The sequence below is a fragment of the Rhinolophus ferrumequinum genome, chromosome 20 (assembly GCF_004115265.2).
Source record: "Rhinolophus ferrumequinum isolate MPI-CBG mRhiFer1 chromosome 20, mRhiFer1_v1.p, whole genome shotgun sequence".
Classification (NCBI taxonomy): domain Eukaryota; kingdom Metazoa; phylum Chordata; class Mammalia; order Chiroptera; family Rhinolophidae; genus Rhinolophus; species Rhinolophus ferrumequinum.
In genome coordinates, this window is record NC_046303.1 from 12896149 (window position 1) to 12917682 (window position 21534).

General features: G+C 42.3%; 1 protein-coding gene across 3 annotated transcripts in view; it reads left to right on the plus strand.

Moving 5' to 3' along the window:
• CPVL (carboxypeptidase vitellogenic like) overlaps window positions 1-21534 on the plus strand; it is a 113662-nt gene that overhangs the window by 64029 nt on the left and 28099 nt on the right. For all 3 annotated transcript variants that reach the window (XM_033088525.1, XM_033088526.1, XM_033088524.1), the window contains exons 9-11: window positions 501-632; window positions 5254-5352; window positions 6894-7067. In XM_033088525.1, coding sequence (XP_032944416.1) covers window positions 501-632; window positions 5254-5352; window positions 6894-7067 — 405 coding nt within the window. The remainder of the gene's footprint in view (window positions 1-500; window positions 633-5253; window positions 5353-6893; window positions 7068-21534) is intronic.

Here is a 21534-nt window from a genome sequence, read left to right on the forward strand (position 1 = left end):
TTAACTGTGCGGGCATGTGTAGGAGTTCATGTGTGTATATGTGTGTTGAGTGTATATGTTTGTGTGTGTGTGTTATGTGGTATGTGTTGTCTGTGTTTTGTGTATATCTGTGATGTGTGTTTGTGCAGTGTGTGTATGTGTATGGTGTGTGTGTTAGTGGGTGGTGGGTGGTACGTGTGTAATGTGTGTGTGTTGTATATATGTGTGTGTTGTGTGTATGTGTGCTGTATGTTTGTATGTGTGTGGTATGTGGTGTGTGTTTTTTGTATATGTTTGTATGTGTTGTATTTGTATTGTGTGTTTTGTGGTACGTGATGTGGCGGGGGGTTGTGGGTGTGTGTGTGCGCGTGTGTGGATGTGTGTGTGTGTAATTGTCTTGTTTGGCTAGTTCCAGCACGACATTGACAAATTACAAAGAGTTATGTCAGCAAGCAATGGGCTTCCCTAACTTCTCTCTTTCTCGCCCTGTGGCATTTGTGTTTGTCTCTTTTCCTCCTCAGATCGTAAAGGGCTATGCCTCATTCCTGTACCAAATTGGCTTGTTGGATGAGAAGCAGAGAAAGTATTTCCAGAAGCAGTGCGATGAGTGTGTGAAATACATCAAGGAGGAGAAGTGGTTTGCAGCCTTTGAAGTGAGTTCTGAGGCCTGTGCTGCCTAGAGAATGAGAACCGTCTGAGGAGAGTCACCGGAGCACCCGGTGCTCTCGGGCTTTTGCTGTTAGTAGAGAAGGTATATCTGTCACACTGCCCAAGATTTGGAGGCGAGGTGCGTGGCTCCTCAAGAAAAACAGAGCTGCCTGAGTTTCTCGGGACATACATTCGCTACGTTTTCAACCAGAGATCACTTCAGGGTGTTTATCTAACTGTGTCTTCCATGTCCTGTTTTGATTTCTCTAAGCGCTGTGCAGCCCTAAGGGCACACCCTATATCATAAGGGAATCAGAAGAAAGGCAGCCTAGAAAGTGGACTCATATGCTTCAACACGTGCTCTACACCCTCCGGAAGGGTACTACCCACCACACACAGGGTTTCAGCTGGAGAAGTGACCACAGTGTGTGACACATGTCACGTGGTCCTGTGTGTCAGGAACAAAGATGGTAACGTGTAGTGATTTGAAACTTTTACAAACAGCTGTTGGTGTTTGTAAATATTGTCACATGGCTCCTCTTAAATTGAAATTGAGACTCCAGTAATATGGCTGTAGTCTTCATCCTTTGTTTTTGTTGTTATTTAACATGTAAGACTACACCAAATAGTAGAATACAGGAGGTTGGGTTTTGTGTTTGTGTGTGTTTGCCAATGCAAAGACCATGTGTAAACAATCTCCCGTAGGGGGTTCTTGCCACCTCTACCATAGAACCATCACGTTTGACAAAGATTGAATTTTGAGGACTTGGATTTTTTGTTATTGAAAGCACATCCTGTAATACTTTACCTAACACATTATTGTTATTAAGACTGAGGCCCAATATCAATAGTCTTCTAGGCACCACAGGTCAGCTGGTTCAGATCAAAACAGGAGACATACAAGCTTAGGGAGAAGGGGGATACTGTAAGTTATGCTCCATTGTACCAGTGGGTGCCGGGCCACTCACTACCTGATATCCCCGCCCCCGGCAGTGACTGTCCTGGCTTAATAAATTCTGAGAGCAGCCAGCTGTGCAACTGGATTGAGTTCAGTAAGCCCTGAGCCATCCCCAGGACGGAGGCCAGCGGGCTCCCCTTTCTTTGTGTGAGGGCACCTGCTGTGGCTGCAGAGTGTGGATTCAGAATTTCTTGTGATTGTAAATGTGAACGAAGAGGGATCTTATCGAGGACCTGTAGGATCATTCTTCAACTTGCAATGACTGTATTTTCAAGCCTGGTTTTAGGCTACCTGCTGTGGTAGACAGAAAGGGTTTAAAAAGGACTAAACCTTTAGAATTTAGAATTCATATCAAATTTTACATTGCATGAGACCAATCTGTGAGACATTTGATGTGTTTTTGAAGAAGGACACAGGGATTAAAAATGTCAAGAGCAAGAATATTTGATAGGCCCAAAGGGATAAAGAAAGCAGAGAGATGGCCATGGTGCACAATGCAACAGCCATAGGATTTAGTGACACTCTTGAAAAGTTCCGGTATTTTGTGTATTCAGAGATAGTGAGAAGATGGCCCCTGAGGTTAAATAGGGTCTTTCCCAAACCAGATTCATCCAAAAACAAAGAGAAAAACCAAAAATACCCTTGAAGTATGCAGTGTCTCTCTAACCACTGGTCCAATATCTTGAGCGATGAATTAAAACATGAAGACCTTTGCTTTTTCAAGGAAAATAGATAAAACAGGAAAGTCAGCAAGTAGTGGGGTCAAAAGTGTTTCAACGTCTGCAGTAGAAGACTCCAAGAAATCCTGAAACCTAAGAAAAAAAACCAATGTCAACATCTCAGGCCTCCATACCTGTTTGGTGCTCTGATCCCTTAGAACGATTTAGTTAATGAAAGAGCAGTAACTCCGAGCTGGAGGGAACTTCAGAGATCTTCTCTCCTGACACACATGTGCATATCCACATTTCACTGAGGAGGACGCTATGGCCTGGAGAGGTGCCATCCACCGCCAAAAGCCACATAATAGACTGGCAGGCCTAAGGCTAGGATTGTTCCCCCATTTCCAACCTAGTATTTCTCCTGTGGTAATTATGAGGCATTCTGTAAAACTCCTGCGGCCTCTTAGAGATTCTGCAAGATGCACAATGGCCCATGTCTAGTCCCGTATTGCCTCCCTTACCATGACAGTGTTCTGGATCACAGAGTTCTCCTCATGAAACAAGTTTTGACCAGAAACTGGATTTCACAGGTCTTGACCCCCTACCTAATTTGTTTGACAGCAAATGATTTTTGTTTCTGAAAATCAAATCCATTCTTAACTGTCGAATTTATATTCCCATTGGTGTTGAGGATAATTTCTAAAGATGAATTCCAAAAATGCCGTGTGCATTCAGGATTCTTGTGAACCTATACTGTCCCTTCTGGGTGGCCAAATTAGAAAAAGACACCTCCTCTGAGCTGACATAGTCCTGTGGCTTCAGGGTTTGGCAAGCAGATGCCACCATTGTGTGAGCATAAAAGGTGGCCATTTCTCCAAGCACAGCCCTGAGCCAGGTTACCCAGCCTGGCAAGAAGATCTTTGGCTGGTCCTCTGCCCCATGTCACCCCCCAGCCAAGCGTTCCCGTGTGGTGCACAGTCTACACAGCCAGATGCAGTGGCCCTGGCCTACCCTGGCATTGGCTAAAGCATATGTACTACCCACCCCCACACTTCCACACCGATGATCCTTTTCATCCTTGGTCCCTAACCCCAGGGCCATAGTGACTTCAGTAAATTAAGCTGCTTCCTCTTTGATAAAGAGAACTAATCTAAGAAGCCCAAAAGCATGGCCAGAAAGAATTGAAAACTAGGAGACAACTGCAGTCTGACTGTTGGGGAGCTGCTGTGTGTGTGGTTGAGCATGCAGAGTGGGGAGTCATGACCTGAGTTCGACTCTCACCCCTGACCTTGTAAGTGAAGGGTCCTTGGCAAGTGACTTAATCTCTATGTGCCTCAGTTTCCACACCTGGACAATTAGGATACTAATATCTTACCTCATAAGAAACCTAAATTCATACTTACTAGATGGTTTTGAAAATGTGCTGAATTCATTTCTTAAAATCCTTTTTACAAGAGCCGCTTCCAACTCAGTGTCTGCATCCCCAAAATCCCCAATGTGCCATCTCTCTGTGACTTTTCCCTTCATGTCCTTGCTCTACCCCAATCCTGCTTCTCCCCTACTGCTGCTGCTTCCCCTGCAGCCCTCTCCAGTGGGGGTTGTTTTCCCTCTTCCCTACTTTGTATCACTTGGTTGAGAGGTGGGGTTAGTGTCCCCCTTGTTCCTCGTTGCTGCTTCCGGATCATGTTCCCTCCCTGCTAAAGTGGTAAGCATTGACTCTCACGTCCTCACCTGACACCACCCACCACTTCTTCTCGTAGTGATCGACCCACCAACCCCTGCCTTACTCCTTCTCACCCTCAGAATATTGTAGCCGCTGCCTCACTGTCACCCTCTCCAGCCTCGTTCTTGTCATTATTTTTGGTGATTGCATGATCCGTGTACTACTTGGTCCCTCATTTCCTTCATTTCCTCTCTTGCAGCGATCTTCTCCTTTTTACTTGAGCTACTCATTCCCATGACCAAGAAAGAAAAGAAAAAAGCCCACAATCCCTCCACAGTCTCAGATGCAAACATCTGCACCGCCCACCCTCCAGCTCACTTCTGTGAATGTACCAACTCGAATAACAGTACTGTAGCCCCAGGCTTTCAGTCCGTTGATGCTACCTCTTCGCGATCCCTGACCTCCCAAGTCTTAATTCCTCTGATTACCCAGCTTAAACCCAAGGCCAGTCATTATACACATTCCTAGCCTGTGCCCCTTTGGCACTTCCATCCACACCTTTGGCCAAACTACCATCCTGGCTGAATGCATCTCTCTACCACTCCGTGTCTGCCTCTGTGCAGCCAAACGTGGCTAGAGAAAAGCACACAACCATGCAGACTGCTCTCACCCTCAGCTGGTGACTGGCTTTTTAAAGTTAGACGTCCAAAGGTAACTCCTGCCACCTCCAAGCACCTGCAGGTATGTCCATATCCTCTGTCCTCTCTCGTGCTGTGGCTGAGTGGTCAGTGGCCCATGTTGTAGCAGTCCTTCCCCACAAGGCTCACTGCCACAGCCAGGACTTTGGGGCTTGCCGTTTCCTCCTCCTGGAATGTTCTCGCCTTAGATGTCTTCATGGCTCGCTTCCTCCCTTCCAATCAGGTTTTATTCAAATGCCACCTTTTAAGCGAGACCTTTGTTTCTTCGTCTCTATAGTGCCCAATACATTCACACACAATATGCCCAGAGGCACCCGGGGCGCTTCTTACTACCCTTCTCCTTTTTAGTTTTCTCCTCAGCACTGAAACCACTCTACCTTACGGCACATTTTACCTAGTGATGCTGGTTTATTGTCACCCTCTAGAATATAAGCTCCACGAGGGAGGACTTTTGGTCTGTCTGGTTCACTGCTGTTTCCCCATTGCTGAAGACCGTGTCTTGTACAGAGAAGATGTGCAATCAGTGGTCGGTGAATGAAACGATGCAAGAATGAAAAAGTTATTGAATAAATGAAACAACAAATGCCTGTGTATTTTTGCCCACCTTGACGATTTCCTTCTTCCTTTCTCCCCTTTGTCTCGACCTAGGTAATGGATAAACTGCTAGATGGTGACTTAACAAACGACCCTTCTTACTTCCAGAATGCTACAGGATGTCCCAAATACTATAACATTTTACAGTGCACGGTAATGACATTTATAAAACCATGACAGTAGTTGCTTAAAACTTGTGGCAAAGCCAGACTTCCTCCGATTTGGGAAATATAGCTGACTTTATACTAGACAAATATGCCCCAACTGTATTTCATTATTTGGTCTACTGACCTGTAGGATTCCAACCCCCCCCCCCCCCACACACACACACCACCACCACCACCACCAATGTTGTGTACATTATAATCTGACCATTGAGAATGGTCAGAGAATGTGTGATATTCCAGATAACTCAAAACAATCTCTGATTAACAAAATGTCTCCCCAAACGAGCTTGTTATACAGAAGTTCTTTTGTGGAGGGTAGAGGCCAGGCCTGCAGTTCTGGGCATCACGTCCCAGAGTTCCAAGCCTGTAGTGAGTTTCTTAAAAATTCCCACATTATTTGTTCTGTACTTAAGACAGCTTGGATAATCAAAACTGCCAAAGCCTTTGTGAAAATATTTGCTTTGTCTTACTTTTAACTTAAGATGTTTCATGCATTTAGCATGGGCCTCACTTCGAGCCCTCTGGAGTATTTCTCTAAGTATTCAAGTAGTTTCTTTCATAAATGTAGGCCAAAGTTGATGTCTTTTGTGTAGAATTAATCAAAGAAGACAAAGTGAGCCAAAGTGGCCATTTGGATTGTATAATCTTCGTCTAGTGTATATGACAATGCATTCTGTTTGTAAAATTGTCTTATTTGTGAACTATTTTATAAATACCGTCAGTATAAAGTGAATTTCAGTGGAATCTGCCAGCCTTGTGGTTTTGGATTTAGATTTTACCAAGAGAAAAACACATGGTATCAAGAGAGAAACAAAATTTCTGACTAGATTTGTTTCAAAGTAATATCGTCACAGCAAAAATTGTTGATGATGCACAAAATTGTTGATCTCAAGCTCTAACAGTTTTTTGTTCTTTGGTAACTTTTAGTATAATGAATATTACAGGGACTTTTATGCAGTATTTTTTTTTAAAATAAGACTCATGGATAACTTTTCTTTTGTCTTATGTCCTTCCTAAAGTATCATCTGTTTGTACACTCTGTATGTTCCCCTTTAAATTATGGTCACCTGATAGTTTTGTGTGTGTTGTTTTAATAAACAGAATATGGAAAAGAAGTCCTCAGCTTGTAACCCACCATGCCATCACTCTGGCCTCATGTGGTCATTTGATCTTCTTTCCGTAGCTCCTCCGACAAGGAGCAAATTGATTTTGATAATCTCACCTCTTCTGTTTCCCTATCTTTACCTCCAATGGGGCTGTTAATTGGAGTCACAGATGGCAAAAGATTCCAAAAAGGAAAATCCAATATTTGCAAATTGGGTGTTGACTCTGAGAGTTTCATCCAGATTTGTTGTTAGTAAAATTTAAATTATCTCAAAACCCACAAGGTAAACTTTTCTGGGTGGAGACATAATAGTCATATCACATCTATGTTATATTATGAGAAATTTGAAGCTTTGCCCAAGTTTTAGCTGTTCTGCCACCTAGTTCTATCCCTAATATCTTTCTGCTGTCCCCTTCTACCAGGAACCTGAGGACCACAGTTACTTTGGGAAATTTTTGTCCCTCTCAGAAGTGAGACAAGCCATCCATGTAGGAAACCGGACTTTTAATGATGGATCCAAAGTTGAAAAGTACTTGCGAGAAGATATGTTAAAGTCGGTTAAGCCATGGTTAACTGAAATCATGAATAATTACAAGGTAAGAGAGTTATTTCAGTTACTGTCTATTTTAGGAAGTATTCAGATTACCCAGATCAGAGGCGGCTTTCTTTGATTTGTAGTTTGACTTCTGTCACTCTTTACTTTTATGATGTTTTACAAATATAAATTACAACCCCTTCACTGCTTGATTTCTTTGAATGAAAGGTTTTATGTTTTTGCTTTCTAAATTAAATCACTTTCCCCGATCGTTCCTAAAATGAAATTCTCTTTGGCACATGCCACTTCTAGTCAGTTCTTGGGAAATAAGTATAGCAGAGCCGAAAAAATGTCTGGCCTTGTGTAATCCAATTTTCCCTTATTGTTTGTTTTATAAGATTAATCCCAGTGAAGTCAGGGAAATATGAAATCAACTGGTTATTCCAAAACTGCATTTTGCTGAATAATCGTATTCATTCACATTGCCCAACCATAGTTTGTTTTTTATGTTTTGTTTTGGTTTGGTTTGGTGTAGTTTTTTTGTGTATCTGCATTAAACCAAACACTGTGCTAGGCTGTCAGGTTGAAGCAATGAATGAGAAAGGGTCCCTGTTTTGAGGCATGTAAAGTCAAACCCTATGTTTTCTGATTGTTCTGCCTGATTTGCTGCCGGAGGTACCAAAGGAGTGAACTAGTGGAAAGGAAGCCCCGAAGGTTCAGGCAAAGGAGCCATGGACTCTAGAACTCTGTCCATGAGGGAAGACACCAAGAGCAAGTGACATAGGGAAAGGTCATCCTGGGCAGTTTTCCCCGCTGCTGCTCTTCTCACCTCCTCTGCTCTTCCAGGGCTGTCATCCTCTGTCCCACGCATGGCCTATGGGGCAATGTTGCAGGATAAGTGTGTTTAAATGATGAAGGAGACCACCACCTGAGCTGATCCCCTCCCTCTCTATTTCCTGGCAGAGGCAAGAGTCATATTTGGGAAATAAGTATAGCAGAGCATTTGGGATGTACAAAAAACAGAGCCGCCAGTGGCCAACACACCTTTGTCCGAAATAGAAAAAAGGCAGCCTCTCAAGATACTTCCATTCTATCTGTCAAAAAATTGTCCTAATATACTGCTTTTATTTGAACTAGACCCTTTACTGCCGTTTTCTGCCACAAGAAATACACATTCTAATAACGTCTATATTAGGAACAGTGTCCCTCGATGTTTGGTGTACAACCTTCAGTACTGTCTGAGGGAGTCCCTGGCCAAGTGTGCCATCACTAGATTGTGTTTTGGAATATGCCAGACCTACAAGGCCCGTTTTCTGGTCCTGCCTCTAGTACAGAGTTTCAGTCCCTAGACACACAAGCCTTTTTGAAAATAATCTCAGCTCAATGGCAAGCAGAGTCTACAAAACTATTATATTAATCTGCAGAACTTGATGAAACACTTTCCAGGATAGAAAGAGTCTCACTAGATGAGGTCAGAATTTCCACCATTCCTGTGTTTGGTTCTGTTGGGGAAATGTAGGGACCCTTTGTGCTTGCCTGCCTGGAGCCTTCTCTGACCACCTTCATGAAGCACTGCTGTTAACAGTTGTCCTCTTCTCTGAGCTCTCAGACCGTGTTGTCTCTATTGTCTCAATGTATAGGCCGTGGCATCAGAACAAGGTAGGTTGGCTTAAAACAGTACGCTCACAGCGATGTTTATGTAAGACTCAGGGCTAATTTGTCATAGAAATTAGTGCCCATGTTTCTATTCATAGGAACCTGAAAGTCTCTTTTCAGTACTAGATTCATTTTAGCCAAAGTGGACTATTTTCTGATGGGCTGAGGAAGACCCTCATCAGTTTCTGGGAAGTCATAGAACTCCTGTGTTATTCCTGTGTCTGACTTTCTGAGTTTCTGAGACTATGTGAAAACATAACCTTTTCTTATAATGACCTATAAGGGATATGTACTCAAAGTCATTCTCTTTTCAGTAATTTCAGATGTCTGGGTGGTAAATCGAAATACCGTATTAGTAATTTTCAAAATAACTAGAATGAGAATCTGTTGGGCTATTGGAGTTCTTCATGATTAAACCAGGTCACAGTATTCTCAGGATTTTCAGGGTGCAGCTGAATCCTGGTAGTTATCAGCATGGGTTCTCATGGTAGGTGTTTTGAGTTTGATTTCTGTTTCCACCATTCGCTGGCTGTGTTTCTTTGGGAGAGGATACTTAAATGTTAAGCTTCAGCTTCCTCATCTGTAAAATGGGAATAATAGTAGTACTTATAGGTGAGTCCCTGTAAGGTTTAAATAGATTATATATGCAAAACACTTACAATTAGTGACTGGGCTGTGAACCCAAGTTAGGTGCCGTTTCTGACCTCGGAGCCCAGCACGAAGCTTGGGACCTGTGCAGGGGCTAAATGGCTTCCATGTGGGCAGTGAACTCTAGCACCCAGGAGAGGCAAACATACAGCACCTACAGGTGTTTTCGTTTCTCAGATTTTCCTGGCTAAGTTCAACTAAAATGTAAGTTCATAATCAAAAATCACTGAACATTCATGTAAACAGGCTACCGTCACTGGGAGTAAGCAGAAACAATGACAACAGCTGTGGATATCCAAGGCACTTCAGGTACAGGAAATATGAGGGACCGAATATAAAATAACCATGTATGGAATAAATAAAGACATACGAGTTTGGACAATTAAGTTCACGAACTTGTGGCAACAATGTCGCTAACCTTTTTTGATATCAGAGGGATTATTCATTATGAATTTGTACCAGCTGGACAGTTAACCAAGTTTACTATTTGGAAGTGCTTAAAAGGCTGCGTGAAAAAGTTAATTAACCTGAAACTCACCAACAATTCATGGCTCTTGCATCACGACAATGCACCAGCTCACACAGCACTGTCTGTGAGGGAGTTTTTAGCCAGTAAACAAATAACCATATTGGAACACCCTCCATACTCACCTGATGTGGCCCCCAATGACTTCTTTCTTTACCTGAAGACAAAGGAAATATTGAAAGGAAGACATTTTGATGACATTCAGGACATCAAGGGTAATATGATAGCACCTCTGATGGCCATTCCAGGAAAGAGTTCCAAAATTGCTTTAAAGGGTGGACTAGGCACTGGCATCAATGCATAGCTTCCAAAGGGAGTCCTTCGAAAGTGACTGTAGTGATATTCAGCAATGAAGTATGTAGCGCTTTTTCTAGGATGAGTTTGCGAACTTAATTGTCAGACCTCGTAAAAGTGGAATTACAAAATAGGCAATAAACAAGAAACTATCGACTATGACTAGGCCAATTTGAATGAAAACCAATTAGAACTATTAAAAAAGAAAAAATAAAAAAATACCGTTATTGAATTTAAAACTCAGTGCATGAGATAAAGAGCAGATTAGACATTACTGAGGATAATATTAATGGATTACAAGAAACTTTAATAATGAAAGAATTGTTGTGGGAAGAAAGGAACTGATAAAAGTCTTGACAGAAAGTAGATTTTACTTAATACATTTTACTTCCTTTAATCTTCCCTTTTCCTACCCTTCTAAAACTTTATCTCCACTTCAGCTGTGGTTCGAATTGATCCCTTAGCATTAGAAGCACTTGGGAAGCTTGAAAATAATACGTAATCATGGCCCACTCCACCAACGTTGTGATTTAATTGCCTAATATAGCAATTAACACATAGTAGTGTGTAATGAACTTGGAAGGGAGGAAAGGGGGCAAGTAGGGAGAGGGAAAAAGGACAGAATGACAAAAAGAAGACAGATGATCTGCTCATTTATACCATACGGTGTCTTTATGTCACTGGAGGCTCACAGGGATGTCCCAGATAGGACTCAACCCGGAGCAGTGGTGACCGGGTTCTTGTCTCTGCCCAAGAAAGACTTCAAGAGGGAGACAAATGCAGGAAAGCAAAAGTGATTTATTGAAACTGAAGTACACACTTGAGAGGAAAGTTTGGGATGAACTCAGAGAACCAGTTGTGCTGAGAAAGTCACAACCACGGGTTTTTAATCCCACCCAGGGTGAGGAATTAGTGAGGTCCCACTGATGTGGTTCATTCAGCTCCTCCCCCTGGGTGGGACCCTCCGTTTCCCGCTTTTCCTTCCTTACTTGGTTCCTCCGGAACTGTCAAGGCATCAGATGCATGATGGGAGTCTTAGCAACTGCAATGCAAATGACGTTATAACGACATTAAAATTAGCTAAAGGTCAGGTCCCCAGTCATAGGGATTAACCTTACTGGGTGAAACTGGTTCTCGTTTTTCTCCAGCTGCAGGTGCTGGATATAGTCCCTTGTTACTTGTGTAACCAGTGAGGTACCTCACTTGGTATCCTGGAGGAGGTTGTCAATTTCCCTAGGTTACCTGTCCTACCTCATTTACAATAAACTTATATTCAATTTTAGTAAGTGCAAATAATTCACCACTGTAATTACCATTGATTATGTTATGTATATTGTGTCCCTTCCTCTTTTAAACAGCATTTTTTAAAAACAAAAAAAGCAAAGACACTCTCATACATTAATTGTAAGTTGTATCCTGATTTTAATAATAACAAAATATGGTAGGGGATGGATAGGACATCTCTAAAGTCTGGAAATACAGCCCATCTTCCATAAGAACTACTGGCTTTGAAAACCCTACTCTTTGTAAAGTTCTCCTGGTCCTTAGTCCATTCTGAGAAGTTATACATTCTTGTTACATAAGCTAAGAAGTTACAAATTCTTGTGAGGATTCTTGCTAAAGATCTAAAGGTTCTGAATATGTTTTCAACTTCCCTTTCTCTGTCTATAGTTCTTGCCTTTCTAAAAATACATGGGCTATATTTTCAAAGACATGAGAATGACAGAAAGAATGTGTGGTGGTGGTAGTGATGGTGTGTACGTGTGTTTCCTGTGTGAAAACTTTATTCAACAAATAGGAGCCACAACTCTATACATAAGCGGCCATTTCGATCCAAAGCAAAACATTGACCTTGGATTTGAGGCGGCCTCGCCTGCTAAATTATCTGGAAGGCCACTGCAGTTTTAGGAGGTACCATCTTCAAATGCCAATTCTTAACCTTCACATGCTTGTTTTTTTAAAGGTTAAATTGCCCTAGACTAGGACTTAGTTTGCTGTGTTTAAAAGTTCATCTAAGTCAGGAAATTGTAAATATAAAGTTACATTTCCCTGTCACTTATCATTCTGCAGCTCATTAAATTTCAACTAATTGCATCTTCAGAATCCAGGATCTTAATGTTTCTCAGCTTCACTGCCAAACTGAAATGTTAACACCCGGGTCGTTAGAGTTTTATTTACTTGTCCTGGGCTATCAAAAGATCTTCGTTTAGAAATGGGCAGTTCCTGATTAATGGCTTTGACTTAGAAGTTTTAAAGCTAAATATTTCTAATAAAACGAACTCATTCTAATTGCTTGCAGCATTTCCTTAATAACATCTTCTGATAGCAAAATGTCAATAGTAAAAGTGGCCAGGAAACTAGATTTGATAAGCGTCTAGCGTACCAAGAAGAATTTAACACTTAAATGGACCTGATTCTTCAATGGCTCAGTTGGAGTCTAAGCTTCCATCAAACCATGATGGGAAAAGTCTGGCTTTGTTGACTGTAAGCTGATGTGATCACTCTTCCAAACCCTTTGAAGACAATGAAGGGAACACCAGTGCCATTCCATGAAAATTTGTGGGAGGAGGAAGTAGCTTAACTTCCAGTGAAGCATAACTGAAAGAGGGAAGCTAATCCTGGGGCATTCGTTTTATGTAATCATAGCCTATAGATAAGCAGCTGCCACTTTACAGGCAAATAAAAATAGTGTCCATTTATACTTTGTGAATTCCTTTTACCTGCTTCAGTTATAATCCAAGTACAAGAGTAGCATTAGTTGTTTGTTGTGTTTCGTTTTGTGAAACGTACTTCTGGGCTTCTTTGATTTTTAAGAATTTCAATGAATAAAGGGGAAAGATAATACCCATAAATTATGAAACAGACTTTGATTTCACCCAAACTTGCCATGCTTTTGACACCTTTTCTTGTTTGTCCTTTAAATTTATGTTGGGATGAAGTGTTTAAATGAGAGCCAGCATGTATTTTGATTTTCTCTTATTTCTCGGAGCCATGTGATGTTATGTTCTGCCGCGTGCATGTTTGTTTTAAATTGCTTTGTTTGGTGAGCAGGGTCATTATTTTGCAAGGACTTTATTTTGTTGTCATTTGAAGTTACCTCATACTCAAAACATTAGGAGGTACATTGGTGATTTATGACAACAGGAAAAGTAGAATTTATTCTGGAGCCACCCAAATATGGGTGAGGGTGGTGCGAGAAGAAAGATAATAAGTGACCATACCATTGCTATGCAGATTCCAAGAATCTAAAAATCATTAAGCTAAGAAATGCATACAGTCAGCCCACTGTGTCTGCGGGTTCCCCATTTGCAGATTCAACCAACCATGGATTGAAAATATCTGAAAAAAAAATGTTATGTTATTGCGATGTAGTTAGGACTATGTAGTTAGGACTAAGGTAATTGCATCTGTACCGAACATGTACAGACTTTTTTTCTTGTCATTATCCCCTAAAAATACAATATAACACCTATTTGCATGGATTTTTAAGAATTTCAAATACTTGTTATATTTTTAAGAAATATAACAAGTATTTACATTGTAATAGGTATAATTAATCTAGAGATGATTTAAAGTATACAGAAGGATTAGCGTAGGTTACATGCAAAACTGGGCCATTTTATGTAAGGGACTTGAGTATCCATGGATTTTTGTTATTCACGGGGGTCCTGGAACCAATCCCCCAGGGATACCAAGAGATGACTTTATTTAAATTCAGTCCCTATGAAATCAGCTGCTATGAAATAAAGGCAATTATATCAGTTGACTTTACTTTAAAAAGATAAATAGAGAAAGGGGAAAGGGAATATTCCTTGTACAATAAATGTCAACCCACTGCAGCAGTAGTTTCTCAGCTTTATTCTCCATGTCATTGTGTACCAGGAGAAGATGCAAAACGGTGACACAAATGTTCTAAAAGACTGAACTCCTGGAAACCGGTGGTCTCCAAAGCAGTCTGTGCTCACCATCCTCCCCAGGGGTGTGGGAGGAAAATAGTAAAGCTTTAATTTTTTTTAAAAAAAAGAGAAAAGAAGATAATAAGTTTTGGTAATATTTACTAGAGTGGCACTGGGGCGCTTATTTGGTCTGCATGTTAGGGAGTCACACATCAGACGCGATTGAGCCAGAACGCAAAACCAATCTTTTGGTTTTGGTTTTTCCAAGCGTCATCACCATCATCCTATGATCACTTGAGTCTGTTTGCCACACGATGGGACTCCATGACCGGAGCTCTTCCCACTGCAGTTTTCTCTCCTTCCATCTGAGCATGGATGACTTGATTCAGTGACAGTTGGCCTTGGTCTGTTCATCCAAAAGGGGAAGCAGCATTCCCACTCTTGCCCTCCCCACTGCCAGAGGAAGCCACAGTCACAAGCTCCGGGGCTCTTGGCAGGTACTTCTCAGCCCTGGATTTGCCTGGCCTGCACTATAGAGGTTGTCCAGCCACAGCCCTGCGTGGGTCAGCCTGTGCCATCTACTTGCTTATAATGATCAACTCCCAAGTGTTGTCCCCGGGGAACAGTCAACCCCACAGCACAGGGTTCCTATGCTAAATGACACGTGACTGAATGAAAGCCAGAATCTTCAACCCAGCTTTTCGAGAGAAGAGCTCTGGGGCGGGATCCCCGACTTCTGTCTGGATCTTCCTACCTCCCTGTGCTCCTTTCACTCGGCATATTCATGTCTGTTTCTTCAGCCTCCTGACAGTCCCCATATTTGTTACGGTGACGTGTACAATCCTTGTGAGCCTATTTGACATTCTCTGGAAAGAAAAGGGAAAAGGATGCTTTACTTACCAAACAAGGGGAAGTTGTGTTTGGGGGAGAAAAAAACTAATTGCGAGCTAATGGGCCGGCTTGGATGAATAGCACCATTGACAGCGTGGGACAGAGAATCTTGCTCCTGACTGATACCAGGCTTTCCTGTATAGATGAAATCATAAAGAGCACAGAGTACCAGTTAAGACTCCTTTTTCTTTTAATTTGGCAAGGAAAACTACGTTGTGCAACCAGGTACTTGCCCTCTTTCATGAGGAGATGCGTCTGGTTGGAGACCTTTCACTACCTTTGCTATTCACCTGGGCGTTGATAACCACAGGTGGGGGGTAGACTTGCAGAAGTGGCTTTCCTGGCTCTTGGGAAGAATGCTGACTTACTGTCACTTTCAGCCCTCTCCTAAGAAAAAGGCAAAGTAATCTTCATTCACCAAGAACTAGTTTTCTCAAGCTGAAAGGCAAGTTTGTTACGGGAGAAGGCGATGCCAGTGGGTCTGATGCGTCTCTAGGCCAGAGTCCAAGGTGGGCTGCGCCTGGGGAAGACTCTGCTGCTGGACGCGCAGGGGCCTCCCTTCGCACTGTCCATATTCTTCTGGGAGCCTCCAAGCACCTTTGCCTTGAGGGCTTTTGCAGGTTGCTTAGCATTTCTCCTGCTTCCTCCTGTGACCAGGCCACTCTGTTCTCTGTGCTCCCCCTCCGGATAACTTCAGCAGGGAGGTCATTTTCCTGTCCTGCCTGGGCAGAAGGGAAAGTTGGGTGGCAGGGACACTGCATACTCACCGCAGGGGCTCAGCTTTCCTGGGTTTTCTCCTCCAAATCCTTGATGCATCCACTCAAGTCTGGGAGCAGGGAGCTGGACTTGATGGCAAAGGGCTTTCCTACAGCTCCTGTCTGCTCCTCCTGCAACAACTGAGGCTGTTAGAGCACCTTCCACTCCGCCACATGAAATATTTTCCAGTTTCCTTAATCCAGTTTCACGAACTGCAGATTGCTCCTCTAAGAGTGGCTCTCCTTGGAAGTTACTTCTGTCTTTTGGCAACTGTTGACAAAGGGACCAATAATCTTTGCAGGATATAGCAAACCTAATGTATATGGGTATGTGGGTGCTATCCAATAGAAATAGAATGCAAGCCACATATGTAATTTTAAATTTTCTAGAAGGCACATTAAAAAGATAAAAAGAAACGGGTGAAATTAATTTTAAGAACATATTTTCTTCAACCCCATATATCCAAAATGTTGTATCAACATGCAATCCGTATTAAGAAATTATTGAGATATTTTACATTCCTTTCTTTGTACTAAGTCTCCAAATCAGTGGGTATCTTAAATTTATAACACTTCTCAATTTGGACTAGCCATGTTTCAAGTACTCACTAGCCACAGGTGGGTTAATGCCTATAGACTTAACTGTTATAAATTATAGCATTTTTCGTTTGTTCCGTGGGGCTGTTTCTTGTTGGTTAGGTTGTGTGCAATACTTATTATGTCCATTTAGTAATGTGGGATGAGAAAGGAATTGTCTCCTTGACCCACCTTTTAGTAGGGTAATAATATTGACAAGCATGTGACAGTCTTTGGAGATGACCTTGGTGTGGCTTTGAAGATGACATTCTGACAACCAGGCGGGACATTCCTCTCTGGAGAGACTTGTCTGGGGGTACGGGGCGGGGGGGGACGGGCCCGCTCCTGGGCATTTCAGGTTTTTAAATCCAGTTATTGACAGGGATCAGAGGAGACTCTTGAGAGGCGAGAAGATCAGAAAAGGGCTATGAGACCAGACCCTGAAACAAGAAGCAGAGCAAAGACCCCCTAGAGTGGGTCCCCAGGACTTTTCCATTCAAAGTGGAGGAAAAATATTATTCTCGGTCATTATTTAAAGTAATTTTAAGTGTGCCATTCCAGGTAGTTACATTTTTTCCAAAGATCCCTGGTTAGGAGTGATGGCCTGCTGGATCTTTTTCAAGTTGGCCTTGCGTCTTGTTCCACTCTGGAAGCAACCAAATTATTTAGACTTAAGTTGCAAGAAAGCAGGAATAATTTTCTTTGGCCAAAAGACATTATTTGTATAATCGCTGGATTCTCACTCAACCTTGTTTTGCTCCACTCTCAGTTTTCTTTACTCGTCTTGGCAAAACCAGCTGGGAGGGGAATGATAGGCACATGGGGGTATGTATTCTAAGTTTCTATTCCCTCTTTCACTGTCTTCCCTTCTCCTTAAACTTGGAAGCAAAATACGTCTCTTTTGAAGAACAACTTGGTTGCAGAAATAACTACTGTTTTATTCAATTGTTGCATTATTTTTCTACCCAACCTTCTCCAGGCAGACCCTGGAGACTCAAGCTTCCTGAGCATTATAGGTAGATATGCCTGCGGAATTATCAGGAAGAAGGACTAACAGTGTAAGCAATGGACAGCTGGGACCCAGGCATTGTCCCTGACAGGATAACACTCTGCCTGCAGTCGGGAGTGTTTTCTTGAACCTGATATTCTACCGCTGAAGTTCAGTTTTTCTTTCGCAGCGGAGCTTTTGAGAACCCCTTGGGGATTACCCTAGGTTGAGTTGGATATTAGTGAAATTAGTTCTTTTCTGCTCAGGAGAAAAGCACTGGTGGGTCATGCTAATTGTTTCAGGCAGAAAGAACTCCTAGCTAGGTTGGAGTTTGTAGAATGATAAAGGAAGGCAGCCAGAAGAGGAAGTGTGGAGGGCTGCTTTGTAGGAGTTTCATTGATTTAGCATCTGTAGGGAAAGTGTCTTTAAAAAAATTTTTTTTGTTGTTTGATTGGTGAACAGGAGAACATTCAAACTAAGACAGATAGCAGCCAACTGGGAACACGGTACAGCCTGGAATAGCTTAGGCTGCTGTTCCATCATTTCCCCAAACAGGAAACCACAAAATGTTAGAGATTAAGGTCACTAGATCACTGGGAAAAGAGCATAACTTTGTCTGCAAAGTATTATGATGGATTGTAAATGGGCCAAAATATAAGCATAAATCTTTCGTTTAAAAATGCAACAACAAAAATCCAGCCTCCTCACAAAAGCACACTTTGCTTTCCTGTTAGACTCAGACTCCACGGCCTCCTTCTGCAGCGTTTCAGTAATTTTCCTAATAAGTGGAGAAGTACATGGGCAAATAGAGAAAAAAGGTGTGTGTTCTCTCTCAGTAATACGCATGTTATGATTTGGATTTTTTTTTTAAGTTAAAAGTTTTAGATCGGTAAGGGGCCCTCACGTGATTTATTTTCAGCCTTATGCTTTTATACTGGTGAGAATGAAATACACACACACACACACACACACACATTTATATGCATTTCTACCCCCAATGCTTTCTTTCAAATATTCAGTTTTACAGACACCATTAAAAGCACAGATGTCTCTTCTTTTCCCCTTTGAATATCATGTGGCACCCCCTAATTTCATTGAAGTCAAAATCTGAGTTTAGACTCTGTGGGATCTTTTTAGTCGAGTCTGTAGGTAAACTGGTCTGCAGGGAGCTTTTGCTAACACTGTTGGTTGTTTTATATCTGCCTAGAAAAGAGTTACCTTTCACAGGCATTCACTATGTAAAATAAGGGTTCATCATCATCTGCTTCTGCTCATTGGATCTTTCCTGGGGAGAAGTTTCTTGCTAAGAGAATTAAATTTATGAATAAACAGTTGATTTATATGTATCCTGAGCTTGGAAGGTTCATGGTTTGAAAATGTTCAAATGACTAGATTTCCGAAAGATGTAAGTGAAACTGACTTTTGTTGACCCTTCTTTTAAAGAAAACAGAGATTGAAAGAGTAAGCTTGCCTTTCGTCTTCTGATTATTCAGTTTTGAAAAGTTAAAGAAAAATCTGGAGCATCAGGAGGGCAGAGGTCACATCTTTTCATATCTGTCCGCCAGTCCTTAGACGCTTCATAACTATTGGCTGTTGAATAAGCAGAGATTCCGAGGGAGCAGATGAAACAGACAAACAAAATGCACTCCTTCTGTAAGTGAGCAGACACTCTTTCCTCCAACTCAGATGAAAGCCACTTCCCTTCCCTTTCAGATGGAAGTGAATGTCAGCTGCCTGAGGATCCAGGAAGGAAATGAAATAAAGGAATAGAGTTGGATTGAGACCTATTGATCTTTCTGTTTTCCCCATGACAAAGACATGGATACGGACAAATATTTGTCTCTTCTAACAAAAACAGTAGTATAAGCATTGAATAAATGACAGCTGCCCTTGCACCTCCGTGGGGGTGGGGAGGGACCCGAAGGAAGGGGTGGGACGGTGTCTAAGGGGGACAGCAACTGGGCAGTGTTACTTCATTGTGGCCCAGTGGAAATACAGGCCCAGCATGGTCAGATCTCCCAGGGTTTGAATGCTGGCCTCTAGTTGCAAAAACAACATCACTAATGTAGACTAAATTAATCTATCTGCAAGCTGAATGCCGGTAGTCAGTTTTAAACCTCTGTACTGCACTCTAGAATTTTATTTTTCAGGTTATTCTTGATGAGGAGTAGCAAAAACATTGATAAAACCCTGCTCTTCAGGCCACAGGACCTTTTTTACATCTCGTATCCCATTTGGCTCTCCTAACAACTTTAGGATGTAGACACTCCTCTTCCTAGGGAGTGTGTAGGGAAAGTTAAGGCTCAGCATAAGTAGATGACATAGCCAAGGTCACTCTGTAAGCACAGGCCTCAGGAGGCTGAGCGGAGGCTGGGGCTCAAGGCTTCTGTCTGCAAGTGTCATACTACTTTTATAAGCCCCTGCTGTTGGTTTCATCAAATCAATGACCTCGTGCCGCTGTGGTAGAATTCTTACTCTTACATCCTAAATCACAGTTGTAATCCACAGGTAACAACTCATTTGGAAATTCTGGAGCTATGTAACAGCTATGTTGAGCTATTCAAAGGCAATGATAATAATAACAGCCAGTATTAATTGGACAGGTAGTATATGCCTGGGAAGCAGACAGCTTTACCCAGGTTACGTTGTGTAATTCTTTGAATGAGGAAATGGAGCTCGAGACAGGCTGAGTGACTACATTAAAATAATCTTGCTAGTAAATGGCAGAGGTAGGAGTCCAACCCAGCCACAGAGCTTGGGTTCTTAACTATAAACATGTATCCTTCATTCCAGAGTCATACTTACCTTTAGGTTTGCTCCTTGCATGTGGAATTGCAAACAGAATGTACCACCTGTAGAATGTGTTCTTTTGGGGGATAGTGATGTAGGCAGGGAGGCAGTGTAGAAAGGCCTCTTAGAAGCACACAGTTGGGACTCAGGCAGATCTGAAGTTGAATCTGTCACCAGTTGGCTCACCTCCCTGCTCCTCTGTCACCTAAAATAGGATAAATAACACCTGCCATTGCGGTGTTGTGAAATCATGGATGTAAAATGGTTACAACATAATAAGAATGAAAGAGTTCAATTATTATTCAAAAATGTCCTTGTAAAAAGCTGTGCTTTTTACCACACTTTTCTAGCATCTAAGCATGGGGAAATTCCTTGCGATCTTGAGCCCCATGCTTCAGAACTAAAAGTTCCTTTAAAAGAGTAACTTATGAACTTAAGGCTTTGACTACCACAAAAATACTGCCAACATGCCGTGCCCAATGTGTGTAAAAGTCACAGTGAAAGGCATGTTATTTCAGGAGTTTGAATACATAGAGTTCAGGTTTATCCTGGCTGGATTTCCTCCTGCTGTAAGCCTTTGTCTGAAAGAGTGAGATTGGTCACCAAGCATTGGACGCACAAAGACCATCCACATACTCTGAAGGTTTGCTTTAGAAGTGCTTGGTTGAATCAAGTCATTTTCAAATTATCAACCTGCTTGAGAAGGAGGAAGACCTAATACTTACTGAACTCTCAGTTTGTGACAGGCAGTGTGCTAGGAGCTTTGTGCACATCTCATTCATTCTCACTACACTGCGATGTAAGTCTGATCGTCTGATCGTCCAGGAAAGAGAACTGAAGCTCATGGAGGTTAAGCCTTGTGTCCAGGGCTTCCCGGTTACTGCACCCTGGGGCATGTGTGCACCGGTCTGATAGTGCATGAGTTTGGATTTCCAGCTTTTAGCAATAGAAACACCTCTGATTACTTGAAGCATGAAAGGAATAGACGATAGGTCACAGAGTTCACAAAACAATTGAAGAACTGGAGTATGGAAAGATAGAGACCAGGGAAAATTCTGGGGATCCAGGTGGCAAAACTAATGGGCAGATTCACCAGGGAACCCTGGGCCACTCTGCCCATTATTCAGATTCTAGGGAAAGAGCATTTGAGTGCCCTCACTGAGGTCACATGCCCATCCCTTGTGCAGAAGAGACAGAACACTGCTTGCCAGTCTCCACTAGGGCTGTATCCTTTGAGGGAGTGCGAGTACACTTACCAGGAGAAAGAAAAGTAGACCTAGGCAAGCAAAAGAACAGACGATCACTACACAGCATTACAGAAAGCCTGTAGAGACAGCAACTGACTAGACCCTGTAAGTGTTGTTAGGTTTCACAGTAAGGGCTGTGGAAGGACTGAGTGTTAAGGGAGGTCCCTTCTCAAGGAGCTGATGCTATTCCACAGCTACGTCATCACGGCCACTCCCTACACCCAAAGTGAGGCATCTGTCACCAGCTGGGTAATGCCTTGA